This window comes from Pyrenophora tritici-repentis, chromosome 2 (genome assembly GCF_003171515.1).
Source record: "Pyrenophora tritici-repentis strain M4 chromosome 2, whole genome shotgun sequence".
Lineage (NCBI taxonomy): Eukaryota > Fungi > Ascomycota > Dothideomycetes > Pleosporales > Pleosporaceae > Pyrenophora > Pyrenophora tritici-repentis.
Genome location: NC_089391.1, coordinates 3385458 through 3397444, shown reverse-complemented (window position 1 = coordinate 3397444; position 11987 = coordinate 3385458). Strand labels below are relative to the sequence as shown.

At 48.0% G+C, this 11987-nt stretch overlaps 3 protein-coding genes across 3 annotated transcripts; 2 read left to right on the top strand and 1 right to left on the bottom strand.

The window, feature by feature from the left end:
* Nucleotides 1-3321: 3321 nt before the first annotated feature.
* PtrM4_067390 (uncharacterized protein) lies at nucleotides 3322-4740 on the top strand (the record flags this gene model as incomplete). The annotated part of the gene is made up of 1 exon (XM_001933432.1): nucleotides 3322-4740. The coding sequence occupies one exon, from the start codon at nucleotides 3322-3324 to the stop codon at nucleotides 4738-4740; it is 1419 nt and encodes a 472-aa protein (XP_001933467.1).
* Nucleotides 4741-5565: 825 nt separating this feature from the next.
* Nucleotides 5566-7455, top strand: PtrM4_067380 (Periplasmic protein TonB; the record flags this gene model as incomplete). The annotated part of the gene is made up of 2 exons (XM_066105773.1): nucleotides 5566-6949; nucleotides 7031-7455. 2 exons carry the CDS (start codon nucleotides 5566-5568, stop codon nucleotides 7453-7455), a joined length of 1809 nt encoding a protein of 602 aa, XP_065964400.1.
* A 971-nt stretch (nucleotides 7456-8426) lies between these two features.
* Nucleotides 8427-9815, bottom strand: PtrM4_067370 (uncharacterized protein; the record flags this gene model as incomplete). Its single annotated transcript, XM_066105772.1, has 1 exon — nucleotides 8427-9815. One exon carries the CDS (start codon nucleotides 9813-9815, stop codon nucleotides 8427-8429), a length of 1389 nt encoding a protein of 462 aa, XP_065964399.1.
* Nucleotides 9816-11987: the final 2172 nt, after the last annotated feature.

Sequence of the window (11987 nt, the reverse complement as noted above, 5' to 3'; positions counted from 1 at the left end):
CAGATTTGATAAAGTGCAACCCACATCTCTTTGTCTACACCTTACGATACTTAAACATAGCTAAGACAAGATCCCACAGCAAACAAGATTCTTAAGTTTTTACGACAGGTTCAAAGAGAAGAATTATTGGAGAATTATGAATTCATAATCATCGCCTCAGCACGACACAACAAGAGTGGTTGTATAAAGCCTTAGACTGTGTTTTTTACCTAGATATCTTCACCCCAGGACGTTCGAAAAGATGATGCTGTTAGGAAGCAGACTCCGCAACAATCAATCGGATCGGCATGATTGATTCCTATCTAGGTTAAAGGCTGCCTAATAAAGTAACTCTTTAACCTATATAGGAATCAATCATGTCGATCGATTGATTGTTGCGGAGTCTGTTAGGAAGTCATTCAAACTCATTTTCACACGTAAACAAGCTTACTCTCTGCCCCATTTCAACTGGTTTCTAAGGTCATCTGAGACTTTATGGGATGTTAGTAGACGTAAATATAACTGATTTTACCGCTTTTCACGCCACATGTATATAGACTCCGCAACAATCAATTCAATCCGGTCACTCTCCTAGACCCACTTACCTATCTAGGTAGGGCTTAAACTCCTATAGGTAACTACTAGGCTTAAAGCGGTAATCAATCAATCCAATCTGAACCTTCTAGGACCCACTTAATTGATTGTTGCGGACTGTGCATGTATATCCTGCGAGAAACCAAGCGTAAACCTGGAGCCTCTAATGTATGTCTACAAGCAATTTCGATTCTGCTTTGTTTCTTGATGCCACGTGCTCAGGTCGTGCTCTCGGTATGGTCACTGTTTCGCTTCTTAGAGGGCGCCATCTCCTACCTCTACAACCGGTATATGAGGGTATTCCTTGTTGTGACAGCGCAGAATGTGAATGGCCCACTGAAAGCCCTGAGAACTGCAGGTATGAAATAATCGTAAGCGTTCCAGAGTTTAACGACAAGGCCAGTTGATGCTTTTGCACAGCGTGCTCCAGTGAAAAGGTCACGCTATGGAATTTTCAACGTCCCTCAGAAGGGTAAGAATATCGTATTGATACTGTCAGATTAGGTGCTCTACCGCTCGTTCATCTTTCACATTATCGAAACACTATATAGTAACCGCTAATCAGATATCTTAAGAAATACGCACCTAACTTCTAGCTACCTTGCGGGTTCAAAGTAATTGGTTATCCTGCTTCTTTACGACCTAGATAGTGTAAAACCTTAGACTATGCGCTAAACTTATATAATTCTACTTTAAAGATGCTCGTGTTACAAACAGCATTCTATATAGCGTTATGTCTACTGTGTGTCTATACGGTTAAGTAAGCGGAACAAGCAATCATGATATTTGCCGCATCTTAAAAGACCAACTGAAGCGTGTATAACTGAGACCTAGAAATGTTCCTGAAAATGTAAGTAGACTATATCACTGCATAAAATGCACAAGCGGTGCAACGACACGCCGAACTTGGGTTTGGTGAGATTTGACCGCTCGCGACTAACGCGCCGACAGATCCCGCGTAACTTTCTGACATGAACCTACATATCATCTCTATCACCAAGCCATCATCAACCATGGCGACGACTTATGTGATCTGGGGATAGACGTACAAGAAAGAAGGCTGGTTTGCCCAGGATCTTGAGTAAACAGCCTGTAAGTACAGTGCTGGAGATGATCACAGACAGGCCTAGAACCAAACGCCGATTTGCATGGTATCGCGCAGTCAGCTCTCCTAAGGGATGATGCAATCTCAATTGTATAATTGGCCCAAGACAAGGATGTCCCCGCCTAACCCATCTGAGGAACATGATGTCAGCACCCTCTTCTTTCCAGCCCTTAATATATATACTGCGTAGCTGGTAGCTTCTTGGAAGCATTTCTCTATCAGCCCATCCTCTCATTTCGGTACTCATCCCCGGTGTACGAAACTGGACAATTACCGATTTACAGATCCGACGAAAGCGTTAACGAGTGATTCGACCTTACCTTCTCTCATCGATTCATCGGATCCTGCCTCATATTATTGTATTTACGTCTACTAACATCCCTCTTGCTATCATGGAACTCATTGCTCCTCTTTTTGTCTTTGCAACTGGAGCAATGGCCTAATTCTTTTGTAGTGCCGGTGTACCAGGCGACGGCGGCAGGGCTTGCGAGCTTGCAGGTCGCAACACATATTGCGTACGATAAGAACTATACGCCCTGATGTTTTGATTAGTATATTAATTCTAATGTGTTTTCTTAGCGCACCGGGGACAACCCGAATGTTAATCCACAATTCCCTACATGGCGAGAGCCTACATACGTAATGCCAGCTAAGAATGGAGGCGGGCCAGTTAGATGTCTAGGTTCAGGTGAATTGTATTATACTTAGAATGCAGAGGCTTTATGGCCACGATAAGGTGTAGGAATTTGTGGATATACTATTGAGATCGAAGCGATAATAGTGGGTTAAAGTAGTGGATCAGACAAGTTCTTTCAACATCGACGTCTTGTCAAGTAAATGTAACTTCAAGAAAAATCTAGCATTGGAGCTGGACGATAGGCTCTTCTCTTTGATCTTTTTGGACACTTCTTTCGTAGTGTACTTGCATACTAAGAGAGATAATATAAGAGGCGCTAAGGACTTACTGCAAAGAAGGCGGTAGGGTTAGGGTGTTAGTGTAGCGGTTGGGTCAAATGTGGGTTGGTAGCGGTGTTAGGAGTGGGTGACGGAGTTAAGCGCCGGATGCGCGTCATGCTTATTCCCGGCCATTTTGGACATGTGGCATTAGCAACGAGGTGATTTCGATGCTGACAGCGCCGTCGGCAGAGGCCAACGATGAGCAATACAGATGGACAAGGGAGAGAGAAAAGTAGGAGATGCCGGACTGTTGGTGGTCGCTACCTAGGTACAGGGAATTGGCTAAATTGCCCAAAGCAGCATGAACTGTGACAGCGGAATGGTTTCAGTCGTATGACAGCTGTATGTTTCAGGCAATCATGCAAAATCGGATCGAGCTTTGTCATAGGTATGCTATCAAGCGTGCAAGCATGGCATTTCCGTAGTCCCTGACGCGTGTCCTCTTTTCTTTCCATTGGCTGCGCCACACCAAGAATGTCTTCGGGCCTCCTCGCCCGGTCTAGGCTCGGCGCATCCCTGACTGTGGCCATGGACGTCTTCATCTTCTCTGACAGCGACTATCACAATGGGCTGACTGAAACAAAGTTTGCGCAATTCCAACAGCCCGTTTTCTCCACCCGACTCTCTATTCTATACACTCCTTTGGCCACCCCAGAAGCAGATGACCCCGTCGTCTCACAGCGACCATGTCCAGCTTCCGCAAGCACATGCCACGTCCGGCACGCCTACTCCTCACCGCACTCCTTATATACGCCTTCTTCTGGCTGAAAGGATGGCCGCGCGAGTACGACGATGAAGAACTACCCCCGAGCAAGCGCCGCTCGCAGGAAACTCCTCTCGGCCCCCACACCATCCAGCACGAACAACTCGTCGTATCCGTCACCACGACGGCGAATAACGCCTACATCAAAATCCCGCCCCTTATCCTCAACACGGCCGACGAGGACCATGGCATGCTACTGCTCTTCTCCGACTTGCAAACTGAGGTTGGGAAATGGCCCATCTTTGACGTCATCTGGCGATATGGGCAGCAGTTCATAAAGAAAACGGAGGGGTTGGAAAGATATCGGGCGCAGATCGAATATGCGCAGAGAAGCATACCGCTGATTCAGCTGAAGAATGACAATCCCGAGGAGGAGAATAAGGCAATGGTTATGCTGGACAAGTACAAGATATTGCAGACCATGGCAGCTGCTTGGGAATACCGACCGGGAAGGAGCTGGTACGTGTTTGCATGGGATGACACGTATATCAACCGACCCAATCTTGTGGATTGGCTCAGCCAGCACGACCCGAAGGAGCCACATTTCTTCGGGAACCCACCTACACCACCAACCTACATGGTCCCCGACCCTTTTGCCGCCGGTGGCAACTCCTTTATCGTTTCGGGAAAAATTATGAAAGAGCTATTCGAGGTCCGCAGGCATTTGGCGCGGGATTGGGGAAAACAGATCGCAAATTACACGTATGCCTTTGACTTTGTTTCCGGCATGATAAAGGAAGAGCTCAACCACGATTTCGTAAGCGTATGGCCCGGCATATCTGGCTTCGATCCTACAACGATACCCTTTATGCCCTCTCTCTGGTGCGAGCCAGTGTTGATCATGCACCATGTCGCCCCAGACATCCTCAACCACCTGTACAAAATGGAGCAGGAACAGCCACACGACCTCATCTCCATACGGTTCGCAGACGTCTTCAACCGCTTCATGGCGCCCGAGAACCTCAACTACACCCGGGACGACTGGGACAACCTGTCGTCCGAATCGTCGAACTCACGTTGGAACATTCTATTTGACGGCGACCAACCAGGAAGCGATCGTGCTCAATCTGGGGAGGCGTCGCCAAATGCATGCAGAGAGTCTTGTGAAAAGTTCAGATATTGCGTACAGTGGTCCTACTCCTCAATCCAAACAACCAATTGGAACGAGAACCGCGAGACAAAATGTCACTTGAGCAGCAGTATACGTTTCGGCAGGCATACTGACCGACAAAAGTGGAAAGTCAATGACGAAGTCAAGGTCCTGCAATGGAAGAGTGGATGGAACAAGGATAAGTTCATGGCTTGGGCGAATCATCAGCGATGCAAGGAGGTGCATCAGTAGGGCGGAGTTCTGTGTTTTGTTTGCAGCGTTCAAGCGTTTTCCTTTCCTCTGCACTACTATTCAATCTATCATTTGTAGTTTTTGCCAGTTATGGCTGGGACTGTGTGGTGAGTCCGTAAACTTTCTTCTTTTTGCAGTGGCAGGGTCCATTTACGGAGCGCCAGCTAGATATCATGCGGCCACAGGCGACGGTGGGTGTATCTGGTAGTTTAGCAAGCAAAAAGACTCAAAATGGGGCATAAAAAAGGGACACTACGGCATAGAATGGATCGGCTCGTGTCATGGAGTACCTGTGTGTCGCCAAAGTGGGCCAGGAATGTATAGAAATTAGCTAATTAAAGAACCTTTGGGGTTTTGACACAGTTAGAGAATTCATGATTATGTTCGAAGACATGGCATCTGAGATACGGGGCAATAGTGACGCGTGAGCACGTGCCATCGCCTAAGTCTGCCAGCTTGCATTCCTCCGAAACCAGGTTAAGCTGCGGGCGGCGCAGCTCCTGCGTCCCGCATCACTCTGACATCAGCGATAAAGCAATTCATTCTACCCGCTATTGTTTCGAGCCTTGCTTCTTCAAACTGAACCTGGTCACATGCTGCATTGTGGAATCAAAAGTGTGGCCCTAGAGCGTTCTTGTGGCGCCGGTTGGACGCGTGTTGACCAACCGCGGCATTTACCCCATCACGAACACCCGTTTGCACAGTCAGCGCCCCGTTTGCACAGTCAGCGCCCCGCTTGCACACTCACTCAGCACTGGACGGGTAAGCTGTTACACTGATGGTCATCCCTTCGTATCTCATCCAATCTCATCTTACGCGGGAACAATGTCTCTGGAACGCGTCCAAGAAACCTTGGCTACTCTAGGTTTTGGACATTATCTCAATGCATTACTATCGCCAGATTCGATGACCTGGATACAGTTTGGAGCTGAGCCTGCTCTAGTCATCGGAAAGAAGGATGATAAGGATGTTCTTGCATATCTAACTGAATATCGCAAGAAAGGGCTAGAGCCACGGTATACCGTGGCCACCAACGCTGCCCTAGGGGAGGGGGAGTTACTTTGGAGTCGGGATGCAGTCTTGCAATGGCCTCTCTTTGAGCCATTCAACACCATCACCCAAGGCACAAAAGCGAGAATGAAGGTTAAGCTTACCATGCTGGTACGCTTCTATTTTCTGTGGAAAGGTCACTTACCTGAATTGCACGGTGACCTTGATAAAGTTTGCAAAAATCTTGGACGTGTAATGAAGAGTGTGTATCGAGAGGGTGAAGGGGATGCTCTCGAAGATGACGAAGCCGACATGATCGAAGAGAGTCCGGAGCCTGAAGATACGGCCAGTACGCTTGAGATGCGTTCGGACAGCCGTGATGGGACGAAAAGCGAGGGAGCTGCTGGAACGATCGAGGAGCCGAAGCGTACAAGCACCACACCAATTCTTCAGAGCCAGGAAACGAATTCAAATGCATTTGGCCTGAGGCAGTATCTGATAGACCGCGGTGCCTTGTATCTTTTGGATAACATACCCGAGCCTGAGGAGATACAATTCACCGACCAAACATTCTTGGAAGAGGCCCAGCCAAAGAAGCTGTTTGTTGGGAGTCGCAAAGAATCAGGGGAAGACATATACGCATACATGGTCCGGGCAGGACAGCGCTACGAGATACGTTTCTTTGTCGAAGGCGATGACTTCAGGACCCCAATACGAGCCGATGATGTTGGAACACAACGCTTATTACATCCCTTTAGCAAGACATTTCCCAAGCCTACGTCACCCAACGTTGTGGCTGACCAATCCAGACTGGCTCTCATGGTCAAGTATTACTTCATCGCAGCTGGTATTGCACCCGACGATGTGCTAAAGGAATCAAAGACCTTCGCAGAGCGCCTTCACTCGGCACTAGGATACATTGCCAAGCGCATGGGCCCAGCAGCAGTCAAGCCACCACCACAAGCTATAATCGCAAAATCACCAAAACGCCTGGACAACAAGGCCAATAATGCGAACAAGGCCAACGATGATCCAGACAAAACGGACGAGGATTCAGAATCAGAAGAGAGTGACTATGTCTTCAAAAGCAGTATCAAACCCACAATGGCCGGCGACAAACCACCCCGCATCTCAACGACTCCTAAAAAGCCTGAAGCCTCAAACTCGGAACACAAGAAACCAGTATTCGCTCGCAAATCCGCTCCTACAATCCCCCGCCGTCCAACCCCCGTCGACTCCATACCCACCCCTCCCGCACCCAAACCAACCCCTCCCACCGTCGATTCAACAAATATAACAGTAACCCCCTCCGCAAGCCCCACACCCGCCCGTCCCCTCCCCCCTGTCCCCGTCCAATCCACCTCCACCACCAAACCCAGCCCCTCTACCACCAAATCCCCCAAGACCATCAAACCCACCAAGACCTCCAAACCCTCCAAACGGCCCCGCACCTCCGATTCCTCCTTTCCCTTCGATGACGACGCCATCTTCGAAGACCTGCGCCGCCTAATGACACAAAACGACGACCTAACACGCGACATCAACGCCGTTGCGCACGAGCTGGAAACCCATGAGATGCGCAAAGAAGCCTTTTTGGCGAAGTGGGAGGCTAAGCATGATGCGCTCGTGCAGAAGCAGGAGAAGATGAAGATGGAGAAGATTGAGGTTAGGCGGCAGGTTTTTAAGAGGCAGAAGAAGTGTGAGGAGGCGTTAGAAGAGGACTGAGAGGGTGGGGTGTATGGGGAGGGATGCATATGGGATGGAGATGGGGATGGGGTAGGAAGGAAATTTCAATATTATCCATAGTGCCACAGTACATCATTCCTGGCGTATTGAATTGGAAAATTATCGATTAATTTGGTTTTTAGGAGATGTGTTCCGACCTTGCCTTCCTGAGAAATATGAGGGGAGGGTGGAAAAAGAGAGGAATTAGGTTGTGTTGACACGGCAAAGGTGTCGAATACTAGCAGTCGTTGCAACGAACAAAGTGTATAGTATTTGATTAGTAGTGAGCAAGAGCTGGATGGAGAGATCTCCATATGTACGGTTGCGAGCTAAGCGGGAAGCTTGGTCTAACTACAGTGCACGGTCACCAGATGATCACCAACGCCAGTTGAGCACCCCAACAACTCAATATACTCAAAAAGATGGACTTGTAGAGCCCCCACTAGTCGTGATAAAATTGCGTAAATAATAATTAATACTATATACAGGCCTGGGAAAGTCTTGCGCTAGTCAAATAATTTTTTTGTGGGCTGGATTGGTCGTGAACGGCGACTACGCGCTGGGGTAGCTGGTGCAACGCTTGCGACTCCTACCACAGCTGGAGCAACCCCAACACGCTTTTGACGCTTTGTAGCTGGTTTATGAGGTTGTGAAGCTTTGCGCTTACCCTTTTGGGGCAATTGTATAACTTTTCTGGCGTTGTTGAGGGGCTTCTGGTGTTGTTTCTCAGCCAGTTTTGCAGCAGCTACCTTCCTCCGCTCCTCCCGGAGTCTCTCACGCTCAACACGCTTCTCCTTCTGTAGTTGAAGCTTGCAGAGGCGAGCTTTCTCCTTCATCTCAGCTATCTCGGCTTTTTGAAGCTGTAGTTGTTCGGCTTGTTGTTGTCGTGATACCTGATCATCCCGAGCTTGTTGTACACGCTTGGGTGACCACAAAATAGCTCCCCCATGATACTCAGGATGGTTATCAAGCTATAGGGTGTAGGACTTGTTATCCCGTCTCTTCTTGATGGCTAGGGAGTTTCTGAGACCTCTGACCTCGCCGCGGAGGAGTGTATTTTGAGCTGCAATGTGGTGCAAACTTCGTTGAAGCTTCTTGACGTCCTTGTTGCTCTGATCCCTCACCTCACGGCGTACAATTGACTTGAGCTTGAGCCAATCCTCCCCGGAGAGTACAGAGGTTGAGCTCTCTTCTGAATCTGATGCCTCCTTGGCAAACTTTTTGAGTACAACCTCTGGGTTGGGTGGGTGTATACCAGTTGCTTCAAAGGACCTCTTGATGAGTAGAGGTTTGAAAGTCTTACTCCAAGCCCTCCAGAAGAGCGGGAAGAAGTCTCCTTTAGATATATTAAGTAACCCTTGGCTGTCTTGAAGGTATTCAGCCAACTCAGTTGAGTAAGCGTTCGCGAGAGGTTTAAACATCACAACGTCAAGCGGTTGAAGCGTATGGGTAGCGTGAGGTGGGTATACAGCTAATAGGATCTTGTGGTCGTTGCAGTAATTGATAAAGTCCATAGTAACATGGGATCCATGGCCGTCAAGGAGTAGTAATCGATACCCAGTTGAAGCATGCCGTCTGGTTTCTCTCTCAAACACCTCTTTGAGCCAAGCTAACCCAATATCGTTGTTGCTCCAGCCAGAGGGAGACGACGTAGTAAAGACCGAGTGCTCCCCTACTTGTATAGCATCAACCCAGCTTGATTGAACAGCTCCATTGGCTCCCTTGAAGATGAGTGAAGGACTCAGAACTGAGCCATCTGAACAGATACAAGCCAGCACTGTTATCCACTCAGTTGAGCCATCCTCAAGTGCTTGGCGTACCCCCTTTTGATCGTAGAGTGCCTTGGAGAAGATACGCTTTGTTCTGCCAATCCTTCCAAGTTGAAACCCCTTCTCATCCATATTGAATATATGGGTGGGCGAGATGTTGTACTCCTCAATCTTATCAAGGAGAAGCTTGAAATACAAGCTGTACCTGGCTCCTGAATCGGCTTTGCACCGTTGTTTGCTCATCCCCTTGCTGTAGGCAGAGATGAGATGGTTGGGATGCCGGCGGAGGAACCGGGAAACCCAGGTTTCTGAAACCGCTTTTCCAGCCAAAGATGAAGCAAAGCGTTGTATCATTAACCTCGTAGGTGGCAAACGTCGTTCAGTAAGTGTCTGTATGTACTTTACAAGCTCGGTTTCGTGTTGTGGATGGAGGGAGAGCTGGCGCACGCCATAGGCCTCGGTTTCGCCCTTGTGCCGTCTCATCAGCGTCATACGTCCTACACCATACTTTTTAGCAATTGCTTGGTACGAGAATTCATCTCCTGGTTCGCGTGATTCGATTTCTGCAATCGCTTCTTGAATCGGATCCATATTGGTTGAGTTATGACGCGTTGAAGTTGTGTTGTGGTGGTGGTGGGGGTGCTCAACTGGCGTTGGTGATCATCTGGTGACCGTGCACTGTAGTGGTCCAAGCTTCCGGCCCGGAAAAACTCGCCGGGCTGGCTGTACGCGCATGTCCCGACAGGTTGTGAATGTTGAGATGAAGATGACATAGACGTTTTTATTCTTAGCTACATGAGTGTGGCTAGCTTAGTAGACTGAGAAATTGTAACAATAGATATTCGCCTGTGGGATAGTCTTAGCTTAACGTGTCCGTGCACCTCGTGCACGGATTCATCTCGTGCACGCTGAACACCAAACGCGCGTCTCAGCGTCATAACTTCAACGCGCTATAACTCAACAACCGTGGCTCCAATTAATGATGCGATTGCAGATTTAGAGTCGCAAGAACCCAGAAAAAAACTTGTATTAGCAGAGTTTGCGAGGAAATGGGGTGTCAGCCGTGCAACTCTATCGCGGAGGTGGAGGCGCGTGACAGGGCCTAGGAGTAATGGATACGCTCAGCAACAAGCTATTAGCCCACAACAAGAGCTAGAGCTTGTGAGATATATCAAAACGCTCACAGAGAGGCCTTCCTCCTACAAGAGAGATGATCAGGAATTTCTTATTAGAAGTAGCCCATCAGCAGCTCAGCGAGAGCTAGGTTACTTGCTTTATCAACCGACACGAGATCTATCTTATCTCAAAGTGGACCAGCGCCATAGATCGTACGCGCCACCTGGCTGATTCTAAGTCAAAGTATAGACTCTACTTCGAGCTGCTGCATCGAAAGATCACTGAATACCACCTTAAAGCTCGAGATATATACAATATAAATGAGAAGGGCTTCTTGATTAGCTTAATAGGCAGAAGCAAGAGAATATTTAGCAGGCGTCAATAGGAGAAGAAGGAGGTTCGAGCATCTCTCCAGGATGGATCACGCGAGTTTCTGACAGTCCTGGCCTGCTGCTGCGCCGATAGGAGCTCGCTGCCCCTAAGCCTTATCTACGCATCTACGAAAGGAGCTATACAATTAAGTTAGGTAGAGGATATTAAGGCAGGAGAACATAATATCTTTGTCTTATCATCTCCGACAGGCTAGTCAAATAATAACATTGGTCTAGCTTAGCTTAAGCAGGTGTTTAATCGCTGTACAAAGCAGCGATTAGGGAGATAGAGATTACTTATCCTTAATGGCTATAGATCTTATGTCACGATGGAGTTTATTAAGTACTGCGATCGCCATAGGATTCTCCTCATAATCCTTCCTCCCTATTCGACTCACACGCTCTAGCCGCTCGATGTAGTGCTATTTAAGCCACTCTCTTAAGCCTACTCTAACGAGCTCACCAATCATCTCTATAAGGCTCAAGGCCTCGTCCTAATTAAGAAAGGAGATTTCTTCCTACTCTTCTAGAGCGCATAGATATCCTCCTTCACAGAGAACCTTATATTAAAGGCCTTCGAAGCTACTAGGATCTAGCTAATAGATGCTAACGTTATCCTTCGTAGATTTGCCAGCATGCTAGAAGCTAAGAGAAGCTTATTGTTAGGGCTCTCTAATTATGATTAGAGAAAGATAGATCGATTAGTTCGAGCTGCTGTCACTAATAGCTATCAGTATAAGGCAAGAAAGCTGCGTTTAAGCGTCCACTATCTCTCTGTTTAGAATGAGCTTTTAAAGCATAAGAATAAGGGCTTAAAGGAGGCTCTTTAACACAAAAAGAAGCACAGGAAGAAGGGCAAAGCTCTTGACCTTTAACAGCGCCAGGAGTATCACGCTAGCTCTGTCTTCTAGTCTCCTTGCAAGTTGCGTGAGGCTCGAGCTAGAGAAGCAGTACGGGAGCGAGATGAGACGGAGGAGAAACTCCAAAAAGCATAGGCCAAGAAGCAGCGTAAGGAGGCTCAACTGCAGCGTTAAGTTGAGCTCGAGGAGAAGCGTGTAGAGAGGCAGAGGCTTAAAGAGATGAGGGAGGTTGAGCGAGCTGAGAATGCAGCTAAACGCGCGCGCAAAGTTGAAGCTCAACACCAGAAAAAATCTATCTAACAAGCTTAACAACGCAAGCGTAAAGCCTTATAAGTACTCTCACTAAGTAACAAGCGTCAAAAACGCGCTGGCGCTGCTCACGCTGGTGTTCAAGCTAGAGATAAGCTATCTGCTAC